Source organism: Zea mays, chromosome 9 (genome assembly GCF_902167145.1).
Source record: "Zea mays cultivar B73 chromosome 9, Zm-B73-REFERENCE-NAM-5.0, whole genome shotgun sequence".
Lineage (NCBI taxonomy): Eukaryota > Viridiplantae > Streptophyta > Magnoliopsida > Poales > Poaceae > Zea > Zea mays.
Genome location: NC_050104.1, coordinates 22,096,125 through 22,112,574, shown reverse-complemented (window position 1 = coordinate 22,112,574; position 16,450 = coordinate 22,096,125). Strand labels below are relative to the sequence as shown.

At 52.8% G+C, this 16,450-nt stretch overlaps 1 protein-coding gene across 1 annotated transcript in view; it reads left to right on the top strand.

The window, feature by feature from the left end:
• LOC103639798 (uncharacterized) overlaps positions 1-13,688 on the top strand; it is a 31,065-nt gene extending 17,377 nt beyond the window's left edge. Inside the window, exons 7-8 of the mRNA XM_020546259.1 lie at positions 13,071-13,115; positions 13,638-13,688. Coding sequence (XP_020401848.1) covers positions 13,071-13,115; positions 13,638-13,688 — 96 coding nt within the window. The remainder of the gene's footprint in view (positions 1-13,070; positions 13,116-13,637) is intronic.
• Positions 13,689-16,450: the final 2,762 nt, after the last annotated feature.

Below are 16,450 nucleotides of genomic sequence, written 5' to 3'. Positions count from 1 at the left end.
TTGATCAAGCTCTAGAGGATATGGTCCCTGAGAACTTGTTGCTGGAACCTGCAGACGTTGATGCAACAGAAACTTGTGCGGGCGTGCCAGATGCTGGGTTGAGGTCGTCCCGTGCCTCGTCGACCTTAGAGCATGATCTCGAGGGCCGAAATGATGACTTGGATCGTCCTGATCCTGCGGAGGTAGCTGAAGGCCCGTCGACCTTAGAGGTGGTCACGGCAGAGAGCTTGGATCCTTTGAATAGTGCTGACATGTGCCCAGCCCCCGAGGGTGTCGCCGGGGAGGACTCAGCTCGGGTGAGGAGCGTAGGCCACTACCCAGCCCCCGAGGGTGTTGCCGGGGGTGACCCGGCTCAAGTGGGCAGTGCCAACCTTGACCCAGCCCCCGAGGGTGCCCGAGCAGGGTCTCCTTCCTGCACTTCTATGGACGTTCACGTGGGTTCACCTCCACACTCTGGCGGCATGGTGGTGGCTCAAACTCCAGATCAGGGGGTCGTTTTAGAGGGCAGCATCCCCACTGGTCTGGTGTTAGGCTCTGCTGAATGTACTGAGCTCGTTCCTGCTGGTCTACTGCAAGCTGCTTCGGGTGGTGGTCTGACACCTGATTATCAGCTGATTTCTCCTGACTTGGGGATCCCTTCGTTCTTTTCCAACCTCCAGGTGCTGTGCCGTGCTTTAATTTGATTTCTATGTTGCATGAATTGCTGTCATTATGCTCATCTGTTCTTCTCGTCAGGCTTTGGTGAATGGATTGGCCAGTCAACTGAAATCACAGGGTGCTTCTACCCCAGAAGTGGCGTCATCTCTCGAGCGTTGGAATCCAGTGTTGCTTCATCGTCGTGTATCTGAGTTGGAGGCCACCAATGCTGGTCAGTGTCCTTTCTTCTTCTTCTTTATTCTTGCCCGTAGGTTGTTTTACCTTCTGACCTCATTTTGTTTGAATACTTCTTGATAGGGATGACTCGGCAGATCACAGTTCTTGAAGAAAAACATTCTCAAGATCAAGCTGAAATGACTCGACGATGCGCTGACTTCGAGGAGAAGTATTCTCAAAGTCAGATCGAGTTGAGTCAGGTCTCTGCGGCTTTGGATGATGCTAACGCTCTGAGTTCTTCTCTTCATGTCCAGCTTAACTCTGAGAAGGTAGCTTACGAACCTGTGCCTCGCCTTATCATGCTCTTGGATTCTGAATGAGTTTGATTTTTGCTTGTAGGAAGAAAAACGTATCCTTGCTGCTTCTCGCGACAACTTGGACAGATTGTACCGGGATTCCAGTAGCTCGCTGACCATCTTGGAGAGGAGCCACCGCTTTACGATGGAGGAGCTTGACAATCAGCGCCGTCAACTGCAAGAATCTTCGGACGAAGTGGCCCGCCTTACACAGTTGCTATCAGCAAAGGATGCCACCATCAAGGAACTCCGAGCTTCCAAGAAAACCATTGCCCGGGAGTTAGAAACTGCTCAGCAGGCTGTTAAAGTTGCTGAAGAAGCTGCTGTCACTTTCAAAGCTCAGCGCGATAAGGCCCTGGACAAGGCCATTCGGGCGGGACGAATCTTGATGAGAAGACCTGGCGTGGTTGTCCCCGAGGATATAAGAGCCGACGTGGTTGCTGCCCCTGATTCCTCGAATCGCCCTTCTTCGTCAGTCGTTCCTGAGAGAGACATTGGAAAATAAAGAAACAGTTCGCGTGCTCTGAGCGCGCAGTTAGCATGAGCAAGCATTCATTTAGAGGACATCAGCTTATCATTCGAATGCTATGATTTCTTTCTTATCGTATCAGAATTTATTAGTTTGCAAATTTGTGGTAATGCTACATGATAATTATGAAGTTTGTTTGTGGGATATGGAAGTCATCCCCTGAACTTCATAAGCGCGAGTATGCTATACCGGTTTAAGCCGTCAATGACTTTTAGCCGGTAACTTCCGTTGGTAGGGTTTAGTGATCGCCCTAGGTAAAGTAAGCGTAAGCATGTTGCACCGCCTTAAGTCGTTGCCGACTTAAGTCGATTGCTCCGTTTGTAGGGCATAGTGGTCACCCCGAGTTAAGTAAGCGTGAGCATGTTGCACCGCCTTAAGTCGTTGCCGACTTAAGTCGATTGCTCCGTTTGTAGGGCATAGTGGTCACCCCGAGTTAAGTAAGCGTGAGCATGTTGCACCGCCTTAAGTCGTTGCCGACTTAAGTCGATTGCTCCGTTTGTAGGGCATAGTGGTCACCCCGAGTTAAGTAAGCGTGAGCATGTTGCACCGCCTTAAGTCGTTGCCGACTTAAGTCGATTGCTCCGTTTGTAGGGCATAGTGGTCACCCCGAGTTAAGTAAGCGTGAGCATGTTGCACCGCCTTAAGTCGTTGCCGACTTAAGTCGATTGCTCCGTTTGTAGGGCATAGTGGTCACCCCGAGTTAAGTAAGCGTGAGCATGTTGCACCGCCTTAAGTCGTTGCCGACTTAAGTCGATTGCTCCGTTTGTAGGGCATAGTGGTCACCCCGAGTTAAGTAAGCGTGAGCATGTTGCACCGCCTTAAGTCGTTGCCGACTTAAGTCGATTGCTCCGTTTGTAGGGCATAGTGGTCACCCCGAGTTAAGTAAGCGTGAGCATGTTGCACCGCCTTAAGTCGTTGCCGACTTAAGTCGATTGCTCCGTTTGTAGGGCATAGTGGTCACCCCGAGTTAAGTAAGAATGCAAGTCAATCATAAACGAACCGAGTATCCTTGAAATCTATCTTTATTGATGACATATTTCCACTTTACAGAGTACATGGCCGCCCCGGCTGTTTTGAAGTACAGCTAGGGGTAAAACTTTCTGAGGTGCTCTATGTTCCAAGAGTTCCCGACTTCTGTACCATCCGTCTGGGTGAGGCGATACGATCCGGGCCGAGTGACCTCTGCTACTATGAAGGGTCCTTCCCATAAAGGTGATAGCTTGTGCCGTCCCTCCCCCGTTAGAATTCGGCGGAGGACGAGGTCCCCTACTGAAAAGAACCTTTGCCGCACAGCCTTATCGTGATAGCGCCTTAGAGTCTGCTGGTATCGTGCTGATTGTATTACTGCATTCAGTCGTTCTTCCTCAAGTATATCAATATCCTCCAGCCTGGTGGCCTCAGCTTCCGCTATGCTTTCGAAGATCAACCTTGGTGCCCCAAACTTGAGGTCAGCAGGTATCACTGCCTCCGACCCATAGACCATGAAGAAAGGAGTGTTTCCATGCAGGGCTCGGCTAGGTTGGGTTCTCAAGCTCCAAACAACATAAGGCAATTCTCTTATCCATTTTCCTGCGAATTTTTCATTTTTATCAAAGACTCTTTTTCTAAGTGCCTCCAATATCATTCCGTTGGCTCGCTCAACCTGCCCGTTGGCTCTCGGATGGGCTACAGATGCATACTTGATCTGAATGCTTTTTTGCTCGCAGAAGTCAAAGAATTCTGAACTGGTAAAGTTGGATCCCAAGTCAGTGATGATACTGTTTGGTATCCCAAATCTGAATATTATGCTTTGTATGAATTCCACGGCTTTAGCAGAGGTCAAAGAGGCAATGGGCTGGAACTCTATCCACTTAGTGAATTTGTCAATTGCCACCAATACATGGGTGTATCCTCCTTGAGCCTTCTTGAAAGGTCCAATCATATCCAATCCCCAGCATGCGAAAGGCCAAGTTACTGGTATGGTTTGTAGCTGCTGCGCTGGCATGTGCTGTTGCTTCGACAGGTATTGGCAAGCTTCGCATCTCTGAACTAACTCGGCTGCATCATTCTTCGCCGTCGGCCAATAGAATCCTGACCTGAAAACCTTCCCGACTAATGTTCTGGATGCTGCATGTATTCCGCACTGCCCTGCATGGACTTCCTCCAGAAGTTGCTTCCCAGTGGACGGGAGAACGCACTTCATGAGGACGCCTGACGCGCCCCTCCGGTATAATACCTCCCCAATGAGTGTATAGTGAGCCGACTGCCTGGCAATGCGCTCTGCTGAGTTCTTGTCGTCCGGCTCTTCTTCGTTCTTTATGTACTTAATGATCGGCCTCCTCCAGTCATCAGAGTCTGACCCGGGTTGATCTACAATGTTGCACTCTTCTGTTTGGTCTATCGAGATACTCGGCCGTGTAATTTCCTGCACGAAAATTCCGGGTGGGACCTGAGTTCGACCGGATCCGAGCTTGGATAGTGTATCAGCTGCTGTGTTACGATCCCTTTCCACATGATGAAATTCCAGACCCTCGAACTTATCTTCCAGCTTTCGAACGGCAGCGCAATATCTTCCCATTGAATCACTTGAACAATCCCATTCTTTGTTTATCTGGCTAACGACTACCAGAGAGTCTCCATATACCATCAATCTCTTGACGCCCAGTGATATGGCGATGTTTAATCCGTGTATCAAGGCTTCATACTCGGCTGCGTTGTTAGAGGCCGGGAATAGTAGCTGGAGAGCATACTTAAGGTGCTCGCCTCCAGGTGCAGTGAAGAGAATTCCTGCTCCTGCTCCTTGCAGCTTCAGCGAGCCATCAAAATACATTCGCCATACTTCTGCGGTTTCTGGATTATCCGGAACTTGCTGTTCTGTCCACTCTGATACGAAATCGACCAGTGCCTGAGTTTTGATGGCAGTGCGAGGTCGGAACTCGATATCATGGGATCCCAACTCGCAAGCCCATTTGGCTATTCGGCCAATGGCTTCCTTGTTGCGAAGAATGTCCCCTATTGGAAAACCAGTAACTACTATGACTTTGTGATCGTCAAAGTAGTGGCGCAGCTTGCGGGCAGTTAGAAGTACTGCATATAATAGCTTCTGAACTTGAGGATATTTTTTCTTCGATAGGCCTAGAACTTCACTGATGAAGTAGACAGGATGTTGTACCGGGTGAGCATGCCCTTCTTCCACTCGCTCGACTACCAACGCAGTGCTTACCACGTGAGTCGTGCAAGAGATATATAGCAGCAAATCTTCAGCCGGCTGAGTCGGCGTGGCTCGCTGGGGCGGTTTCAATACTGGCGGTGTTGTCAGGAATTTTTTCAGTGCGTCTAGAGCTTCTTGTGCCTCTGAAGTCCATTGAAACTTATCCACCTTTTTCAACAGTTTATAAAATGGCAGACCTTTTTCTCCCAGTCTGGATATGAATCTGCTCAGGGCTGCCATACATCCTGTGAGTCGCTGAACCTTCTTTTGTGATCGAGGAGCTTCCATTTTCATGATAGCTTCAATCTTATCTGGATTAGCCTCAATTCCCCGGTGGCTGACGATAAATCCGAGCAACTTTCCTGCTGGTACCCCGAAAACGCATTTTTCAGGATTGAGCTTCCATCTATATCTTCTCAAGCTGTTGAAAACCAGCTGTAAATCTTCGATGAAGTTTTCTGGATTCTCAGTTTTGATCACCACGTCGTCTACGTAAGCCTCCACACGCTTGCCCCAGTGATCGGCTAAGCATGTTTGAATAGCCCTCTGATAAGTCGCTCCAGCGTTTTTGAGGCTGAACGGCATGGAGGTATAACAGAAAGCACCAAACGGGGTGATGAACGCCATTTTTTCCTCGTCTTCTTTTGCCAAACTAATCTGATGATACCCGGAATAGCAATCTAAGAAAGACAGCATCGAACATCCAGCGGTGGAATCCACCACCTGATCTATCCTCGGGAGCCCGAAGGGATCCTTCGGACAGTGTTTGTTGAGATCAGTATAGTCGACGCACATGCGCCAATCCACTTTATTCTTTTTGAGTACAAGAACAGGGTTGGCTAACCACTCGGGGTGCAATACTTCTCTAATAAATCCGGCCGCGACCAAGCGGGCTAACTCGGCACGAATGGCTTCTCTCTTGTCGGGCGTGAAACGACGCAGCTTTTGCCGGATCGGCCTCGCCTAGGGATAGACCTTCAATTTATGCTCGGCCAGTTCTCTTGGGACTCCCGGCATATCCGCAGGTTGCCATGCGAATACGTCTCGGTTATCTTGCAGGAACTGGACGAGCGCGCTTTCCTATTTGTCACTCAAACTGGAGCTGATGATGGCCGTCTTGCGCTCATCAGCGAACCCCAGGTTGATCCGCTTGGTGTCTTCAGTCGGCCGCATAGAGGTCGCGGCCTGAGCTTCGTTTGCTGGCACGGCGAGGTCTTCATCAGGCTTAGAGTTCGCCGGTGTAGAAGGAATCGCTGATGGCTTGGTGGTGAGGGCTGCTTGGATGGCCACTCGGAAACATTCTGCGGTGCCTTGGAAGTCAGCGCGCACAGTTATGATTCCTTGTGGTCCTGGCATCTTCAGTATCATGTACGTGTAGTGTGGGATGGCCATGAACTTGGCCAGCCCTGGCCTCCCGATGATGGCGTTGTACCCGCAGTCGAAGTTCGCCACCTCGAACCTCAGGAACTCGGTTCTGTAATTATCCGGAGTCCCGAAGGTGACCGGCATGTAGATGTGGCCCAGCGGATACTCCCCTTCCGTCGGCACGATGCCGAAGAAAGGAGTGTCTGACTCGTGGAGCTCTTTGAGGTGAACTCCCAAGCCTTGAAGCGTACGGGGGAAGGTGACGTTGATGCTGCTCCCCCCGTCCACTAGCACCTTCTTCACCCGACTCTCTCGGATCACCGGATCGACGAGGAGCGGGTATTTGCCTGGGTGGTCGAAGTTGAGCCATTGATCCTTCCGAGTGAACGTGATTGGGTGCTCCGACCACCGGTACGGGGCGGGAGGGCCGGTGGTCGCCACCAGTATCTGGCGGTCGTTGAGCTTTTGTTGTCTCTTGTTCTCCTGCGACCCATGTCCGCCGAAGATGACGTTGACCTCCCTGTCAACGCGTGGGAAAGCTCCTCCTCCCCCCTCCTCCGGCTGATGGGGCTGTCGTGGTTCATCTGGTCCTCCTCTCGGCGGAGGAGGTGGTAGAGGTTGGAAGGGTCGGCCATGCCCGACGGAGTGCTTGAAGTCCCGGCAGTTGCGGAGAGTGTGGCGCATATCCTTGTGGTACGGGCACTGGGCGTCGAGGATGTCGTCCAGCGTGCGTTCGCCTCTACGAGGTCCTCCTCGGGCGCGAGAGGCGGGTGGTCCGGCGGCGTGTACCTCTTCGCGAGGCCTCTTCTCCCAGCGCTTGTCGGGCGGCTGGTTCGCGTCGCGTCGTGGTACCGCCGGTGCGGGCTTTGCTCCTCCGATGAGGTCCTGGGCCCGCTCGTCAGCGGTGATGTAGAGGTCGGCTTCCCGGAACAGCTCCTCGGAGGTAGTCGGCGCCTTTTGCAGTATGGCTCGGACGAAAGCCGAGTCGTTAGATCCTCTGTAGAAGTCCTCGATTACGGCCGCCTCCGTGACCTCGGGGATGCGGTTTCTCATGGTCTGGAACCTTTTAAGGTATGACCTGAGAGTCTCATCCCCCCGGCGCTTGATGGATTTGAGGTCCCATGGTTGCGCTGGCTTGTCGGAGAGAGACTGGAAGTTGGCGGTGAAACGTCGACTGAAGTCTCCCCAGTCGTCGATGCAGTGTCGGGGTAGATGTCGTAGCCACTGCAGCGCGTCTTGCCCGAGGACGATGGGCAGATACGCAGTCATGACGTCCTCGGACGCCCCAGCGGCCCGAGCAGCGGTGGTGTAGACGGCTAACCAGCCCCCCGGATCCTGCTTAGGTTCATATTTGTCGACATTGGATACCTTGAAGTTGGGAGGCCATTGGATGGCCCTAAGGCGCGGAGTAAGGGCGGATACTCCGCACGTGTCCTCCTGTCGTCGAGGATGTCGTCTGTCCCGGGGAGGGGAGTGGCGGTGGTGGCTCCTCGACCGTCCCCGGGTGGTTCCACCAGTTGAAGCTGTTGCCGACTCAGTTCGGGTGGCCTGGCTTTGGGTCGGGAAGCCATGATCTCGATCATACTCCTCTCGACGGCGAATTTCGTTCTCGTGCCGCCGTTCGCGCGAAGCATTAATAGAGCTTCGCGTGTCTCGGCGACTGTTGATGGCGTGTCGCAGATCGTTCGGCGGATGAGCGAGCGGTAGAAGATGGTTGGCTGCCTGAGTGAACAGGCGCCGGTATCCCTCGGCGTCGGGGGTCCGAGGAAGTCCGTCAGCTATCCGGGCCAGAACGCCTCCGACTTCGCTCGGCGTATTCATGGCTCGGGCGAAGTCGGGGTTCAGGTTGCGCCCGAAGAGCGGATTCTCGCGTCGTTGCCTTGCATCTTGCTCGGCTTGCTCCTGAGTTCGACGGCGATCTCGTCGTCGGGAGTTCCTTCGTTCCCTGAAGACGCGTTCTTCCGGAGTTTCTCCTATCTCTGAGACCTCGTCTCGCGAGACAGGTTGCTCCGGATCCCGTTCTCCAGCTGCATGATGTCGTCGAACGTTCCTGCGCCGATTCCTTCGTCGGCGGGATTCTCGCTGAGGCGGTTCTTCTCCAGGCGCGGTCGGTTCATCGTCGGAGACGGCGGGTGATTCTGCTCTCCCGATGAAGAGGACGTCGGGGTAGAACGGTATTGCTGCCACGGCGGCTTTCTTTCCGTTCTCCTTTGAGGTCGGAGGAACGGGAAGAACGACTGGCCTCTCCCTGGTCTCCTTCTTTCTCACGACCCGTGTCCATTCTTTCGTTGGAGAAGTAGACAGCGGAGTCTTCCGGGTCAGCGAGCTTCTCGCTCCAGCCTCCCCGGAGACGATCTTTTCCCGAAGAGCCGGAAGTAGCGTCTTTCCAGCATTTTCGGAGTTTGTTGGTGGAGACTTCTGTTCCGGCAGATCCGCGAGGCGGTGTAGAATTCCTTCTTCGTCCGCCACGGAGGAGATTGTCCCGAAGCAGAATGTGGATCCGGGACGCATGGTGATCTTGCTGTGGAAGGTGACGGCCATTGAGCTAGCTTGGATCGTCGACACACCCCCTACCTGGCGCGCCAGCTGTCGGTGTTTTGGGTCCGACCGCACACCCGGGGTTGCCCCTCAAGGTGTTTTTAGGAGTAGGACGGTGTCGACGACTGTAGCAAAATGGTTCGTGCCGATCGCACGAGGGACAATGGACAAGATTTACAGGTTCGGGCCGCTTAGAAACGCGTAACACCCTACGTCCTGGTGAGTATATGAGCGTGGTTACAAGAGGATTCTCTGGATAGAGGGCGCAGAGAGTTTTTGTGGGTGGCTAAGTGGAGCAGAGTCGATTGATCTGAAGGGGTGCCCCCTAGGCCTTATATACTCGACCGTGGAGCATTACATGTGTTACGATAACAACAAGTAGCTGAAAGATAGTGAACCTCTTGAGTTTATCCTTACGTAACCTCCGCCGACTTATCCTCGCATGGCCCCGTTGCGTGGGGGCTCCAGCGCGGGAAAGTCGGGTCTCTGTTTGTGATTCATTCGTTCGACGTTGTGGGCCGCCTGTGCTTGCACTAATTAGTCCCACGTCTTCTTTATTTTATCGGCTGTCTTTCCCTAGGCCCACGAAAGAATGACCTTACGAATTATTGGGCCCTTGGGCCTTTCGTGAGGCCTTTTACTTCTTTAGTGGACCCAGGGGATATCTATCCCCCACAGGTCCCGGCTCGCCTCGCCCTCCTCCCCAGCAAGGATGATGAAGATCCTTGAAGCTGAGGGCGGGGCAGAGGCCGCAGCATGGCTTGCTTCTCCCCACCATCGAACTGGTGGTCACCATCCTGGGTGACCATTGGTGAGGGAATGCAGCCGGGCTGCCTGATGAAAATCCTTGAAGCCGAGCGATGGCTGAAGGGTGCCAACCTCCGCGAGGTCGCGCTCCTCCAACAGCAGCAAGACGAAAGCAACGCGGGCGCTCCCCATCCGGGGGCTCGGAAGGAGGAAGGGCGCAATGCATGAGGAGAGTGCGAAGGCATGGCTACCGCCCGGGGGATCGATCCCTTTTTAAAGGCGGCTCTCTCCACTCGCGTCCTCAGGCTTCGCGGGCTAAGTCTTCACCAACGTGCTCCAGGGTCCTCCCCCTACGACACGGGGGCTGGGCCCCACACGTCATGAAAGCTGGCCCAGAATAGAAGAAGCCAAACTGTCGCGCGTGGAGCGTGTAACCGCCCCGCGGTTACAAGCACTCCTCCACCCTCACCGAAACCAGCGGTTGAAAGGGCGGACCGCCATGCAGGTGGCGTGCAACCGCACCACGGGGACGCACCCCTTCGACTTCAACGCATCCAGCATGGAGGCCCAGGCCCACACGTCATGTAACCGGTGCGCCGGTTACTACGTGCGAAAAACTGCACCGCCACTTGCGCCAATGTCGCGCCTTCTCGACTGCTGAACCAGTGCCGCGACTCGAGGCAACCCTGCGCATGGCCCAACAGTGTCAACCGAGCACATCGATCATGGGTCAGTTAGCCGCGGGAGGAGGCGCGACGGTCGATATGGCTAAAAGTGGGCCGGCAGTAATGGCGGCAGCAAACGGGCGGAAACGGCGGTCAAATCGTCTGCAGGCTCACGTCCCCTCCTGGAGCGGCAGGGGAGCCCTCTCCCACGACGTGAAGACGACGCGCCCGTGTTCCGTCCCTCGAACGGCTCGCGCAACGGCCGCCCCGCGAACCACCCGTCCCGTCGCATTAACTCCGCGGCAGGGCAAGCGACACCTTTGGCAGGCGAAGCGGGTGTCGCTTCACCTCCGCCATGATGACCACGTCAAAAAAGGTGTGCCACACCATTCAAATTCATATCCTTTTCTTCTTCCCCTTTCTCTCTCTTGCTACAGGGACCGGGAAAGGGGACATTTCGAAAGGGATCCTTCTCCGCGAAGGAAGCGAGCCCCAAGCCCTCCTACTGATCAGAGGTTCGAAGGCTGGCCCCTCGGAAGGGTTCAACAGCCGCCTCAGAGCACTCGGGCTCCACGCCCAATACTGATCAGGGGTTCGAAGGCTGGCCCCTCGAAGGGTTCGACAGCCGCCCCAGAGCACGCAGAGCGAGGGATGACTCTGGGTACGTCCGATACATGGCCGAGGCTCGGGCTACGCTCTCGAGGTACCCTAGGACATTTCGGAGACCAGCAGGAGCGATTTTGTAACGGAATCCCACCAGAGGGAGGCATCGAGCCCTCGAACCCTATCGAATGGGACCGGGTCCGGCAAATCACCTGCAGGTACTTTTGGAGCGCGCCTCTGGGCCACTAGCCGACCCTTATCGAACGGGGCACGGGCGTCCACTCGGATCACCCGTTAGCAACTCACTGGAAACACCATGTTCGGCGCCCTCCGAGGGCAACATGGCGCTTCCCCCCCTCCTCCTTGCGGAAAGGCGACGAAGGGGCGTATGATAAAAGTCGAGTCAGTCCTTGATCGTCCTCTCGCTCCGTGCAGAGGCTCGAGGGCTGCTCTCGCAAACCCGGCTACGACCAAACTGTTGACAGCGTCAACAAACCATCCTGAAAACTCGGAACCTGACCATGCACCCGGACTACCATCAGATCGCATGAGGGAACAACCAGACCGGCCGAGGCATCACGAAAGGCATTAAGACCTCAGAGGAGTCAAACCACTCCTCTGAGGCCTCGGGGGCTACACCCGGCGGGTGCGCTCGCGCGCACCCACCAGAACAAAATGTAACCGAGAAAGGCCGATCCCCTTGCAAAAAAGTGCGACAAAGCCTCCAAGCGAGTACCAACACTCCCTTTGAGGCTCGGGGGCTACTGTCGGGTACCATAATTAGGGGTACCCCCAACACTCCTAAACTCGGCTGGTAATCACCATCAGCGCAAGCCACAGAGACTGATGGGCATGATTCAGGTCAAAGCTTCGTCCACTCAAGGGACATGATCTCGCCTCGCCCGAGCCCAGCCTCGGGCAGGAACAATACTCCTAGACGAATTCACGCCTCGCCCGAGGACCTCCTCAAGCAACGGGTGCACCCTTGACTCGCCCGAGGCCCAGCTCGGGCAGTCTTCGCAGTGAAGCAACCTTGACCAGATTGCCTCGCCAACCGACCGTATCGCAGGAGCATTCAATGCGAGGATCGCCTGACACCTTATCCTGACGCGCGTTCCTCAGTCGACAGGGCCGAAGTGACCGCAGTCACTTCGCCCTTCCACTGACCGACCTAACAGGAAAACAGCGTCGCCTGCCCCGCTCCAACTACTGTGCCACCCGCCAGGGTGAGGCTGACAACAGCTAAGTCCAGCCTCAGACGCAACAGGAAACTCCGCCTCGCCCGACCTCAGGGCTCGGCCTCAACCTCGGCCTCGGAAGGTGGTCTCCGCCTCGCCCGCCCCCAGGGCTCGGCCTCAACCTCGGCCTCGGAAGGTGGTCTCCGCCTCGCTCGACCCCAGGACTCGGCCTCAACCTCGACCTCGGAAGACGGTCTCCGCCTCGTCCGACCCCAGGGCTCAGCCTCAACCTTGACCTCAGAAGGAATCGCGTCCTCGCCCGACCCCGGCCTCGGCCTCAGGAGGAGTCTCCGCCTCGCCCGACCTTGGGCTCGGACCGACCACGCCACAGGGGGTACATCATTGCCCTACCCCTAGCTAGCTCAGGCTACGGGGAACAAGACCGGCGTCCCATCTGGCTTGCCCCGGTGAACAAGTAATGATAACAAGTAATGATGGCACCCCGCGTGTATCCATGACGACGGCGGTTCTCAAACCCCCTACGGAAGCAAGGAGACGTCAGCAAGGTCTCGGCAGCCCCGACAGTTGTGCTTCTACAGGGCTCAAGCGCTCCTCCGACGGCCACGACACCGCGTGCACAGGGCTCTAGCACCTCTCCGACAGCCACGTTGACATGTACATAGGGCTCTGGCTCCTCTCTGTCGGACACGTTAGCATATAGCTACACCCCCATTGTACACCTGGACCCTCTCCTTGCATCTATAAAAGGAAGGTCCAGGGCCCTCATACGAGAGGGTGGTCGCGCGGGAGGACGGGCTGACGAACCGGCTCACACACACTCTCTCTCCCTCGCGAACGCTTGTAACCCCTACTGCAAGCGCACCTACTCTGGCGCAGGATAACACGAGCCGCGGTTTTCTCCCCTTGTGTTCCATCTCGCGCCAACCCATCTGGGCTGGGGCACACAGCGACAATTTTTACTCGTCGGTCCAGGGACCCCCCGGGGTCGAAACACCGACACAATTATTTAGGTTTCAGCATAACACATTTATTTGAGATTGCCTCTTTTTCTTATTTTCCATGCAGGGAAAGGAATTCTTGGTTACAGTCACTATAAGGAAAATTGATAATGTTGGGGACTTGTTCTCAAATGCTATGAATTAAGAATAAGACAACATAAAATGTTAAATATCAATGCCCTTCGTCCGCCGAAACATTATCTCCACAAGGATTTAATGAACTTCGGACGAAGGTCACGAGCATAAATATTACGAAGGTTTTACCTTCGTAATTAAACATATAAAGATAATACAAAGTGAAGTTAGAACATGAAACATTAAAGGTATGTATATTAAAAACAAATGACCCCATTCACATATTTTATTATATGAATTTAAGATATTTGAATACAACGGTTAAGTACATTTATACCTTTGTCTTGACAAATAATTCCCGAGTGATGCGTTAGCAATTACAGGAATGCGTAAACAGTAAAGGAATACTGTTCACTATTTATAGGCACAGGACACAGCCTGTGAGAAATTATAATCATGCCCCTCATAAAAATTTACAACAATGACTCAGACCCTTATGGACTAAAAGGTCATTCTATCTTTAAGTCGGTTCGACCCTTTATCTTCGGATATGCTGTAGTACCGAAGCTTCATGAATGTTGCCTTCGTCGTCACGTACGAGCAGCTTTAGCTGAAGCTGTCTCTTTCTGCAGGACCTTCGGCGACGAAGCATGGTCCCAACAGTAGCCCCTTCGCGGTGCTAGATCGTTTTTCGTAACGAGCTTGATCCGTGAAAAAAGTCTCTTAGGCTTCAGGAAGCCGAAGGTCCGAAAAACACCTTCCCCGAGCTCGTTGTCGAGAAACGATACAACTTTCGAGCGTGTAGTGGTCCCACCATGCAGGTTCACTGTTCTGATTTTTGCGGCCCACCGTTCAGCGGGTGCGAGCAACTGTTTGCCTGGTGTAAAAATCCTGACGATTCACCTTCTTACCTGCAGCACTATATAAACAGACGGGTAGGTGTGAAGTTACCACAACATTCATTGCTATTGCACTGTTTTGCTGCCAAAATTTCTAACCATAGCCGAAGCTTGATTTTCGCATTCAAACGAAGCTCCAATTTGGTGTTTGCTTCGTCAGAAAAATAGCTTCGGAAGAGAAGGTTATTATTTTCCAAGAAATTTTTCAAGAAATTCAAAATTAAATGGCCAGAGTGCGCTCTACTGCCAGAGTTGAGCGCGAGGGGGACGAAGCCGAAGGTGCGGAAACTGTTCCTATCTCTGAAGCAATGAAGCGATCTGGATTGATGACATCAGAAGATACCCCTGCTGCTGAAGCAGAACAAGCAGATATTGAGGAGGCTGGTACTGACGATGATTACAATATCGCAGTACCGAGCAAGCCTAGTCATCTGGACTTCGGGAAGTCGACTATCTCGAAGGCTGATTTCCCAAAGATGGTGAAGTCGGGCTACTTCAGCGAAGATGAGAAGAAGATGATTCGCTTTGGTGGAGAAGAGATTACCCCGAAGCCACAAAAAAGATGAAATAGTGATTTTTAAGAGTTTCCTCAAAGCTGGTTTGAGATTTCCTTTGAATAGGATGATTGCCGATGTGCTGAAGAAATTTGGGATCTATTTTCACCAACTAACTCCTAACGCTATTGTTAGGCTTAGTGTTTATATTTGGGCTCTCCGAAGCCAAGCAGTGGAGCCATTTGCCAAAGGTTTCTGCCGAGTACACGAGCTACACTACCAAACTAAGGCCAGAAAGGATGGGCTACATGAAAATTTTGGTTGTTACAACTTTGCATATCGGAAAACTACAAAATTTCCTGTGATCAGCTATCGAAGCAAGTGGCCGGCAGGCTAGAAATCGGAATGGTTCTACGTCAAAGTTGATGACGACAAGGAGAAGCTTGTACAGAGCCCGCTTGAACTAATCTTCGGAGAAACCCGACCCCAGTGCCGCATGACACCAGACGGTCCAACCCAAACGGCGTTGGCTGAATTCAGAATTATTGCGGAGCACATTGGCACTAGGGATTTGGTGCAAGAATTTCTGGCTTTCAAAGTATTTCCCACCATGAAAGAATGGGCTATGCCGAAGCTTAAAGGAGAGAAGAAAGAGGGGGAGCTTATCCGACTGCCCTATCATTATAAATTCAAGAAATATTTCAAGGCACCCTGCCAAGAATGGCTCGAAACAATCGAAATAATGAGTACTGAAATTCTTGGAAATTACTCTAAAAAAGCGGACCAATTGATGACAGCAGCCTTCGGCACCCGACCGAAACGAAGGCTAAACAGAGTACTTGATGCTATAGGCTTTGAATATCCTGATTATGGGCGACTGGGCGGAGATGCTGGAGGCCCGAAGAGAAAAAGAATTGCCAGCGCCGTTGACGAAGAGAGCACCAAAGTGACAAAAAAGAAAAAGGAGATTTCTGAAAAGCTGAGCCCTGAAAAGTTGAGCCCTGAGCCAAAGGTGGTTGCTGCAAGAAAAAGGAAAACTGCATCCCAGAACCAAAAACGTTGGTTCAAGAAGAAGACACTCCTGCGACACCTTCTGCTGCCGAAGTAGAAGAGATACTGAAGGTAATGACTGAACCCTTGCCTGTCAAGCTAAGTCCGCTGGCGCCGGAACTGACGAAGTTTTTTCAGAAGGACAAAGAAGCTTCGGCAGCAGAAAGTCCTGCACTGCCGAAAAAACGAAGAATTATTCAAATAGCAGATGTGATTCTTCAGACGTCGCCACCGGCGACAGTGTCAAAAATTGTTTTTGCCGAGACCGCAGAAGCCGAAGGCGCCGCAGTCGAAGCTTCCAGAGTGGAAACCGCCGAAGCTGAAATCGGCGAAGCCGAAGCTGCTGGGGCCGAAGTCGGGACCACGGAAGGTTCGAATCTGGAAACCACTCTTGATGTTATTGACAATATTCTACTGAAAATGGCTGAAGAAGAAGCTGCTGTGGCTGCGGTAAACATGGCAACTGAAAAGGGAAAAGAGCAGATCGATGTCATTTTAGAAGAAGAAAATTTTAACTTTCAAGATTTGCTTGGACAAGAGCTAACAGGCGCCGAAAAAGAAGAGCTGAAAAAATATGCCATATCTTGCGGGTATAAGCCAGGGGCTACACTATTTGGTGGGTCAACGAAGGGAAGCTAAGATGCCTTCGGAACCGCACCGAGGCCAAAGTTGTTAGAACCCTCTCCAAAAGTGTTGGCCTACCGAAACTAGAAGCTAACCTCTGCAGATATCAACGACACCATATCGCCAGAAGCCTGCTCTATGCTAATTTTAAGGTAACAAATTTTATTATTATTGTTTTATTTATTTTTTAGGTCATTTACTGACGAAGATTGTTTTGGCGGAGTATACTATTAAGTAAGGTTCTGAAAATGCAACAAGATCTCGAAGAGGAGAAGAACAAAACTATCATCAAAGATTTGGAAGAA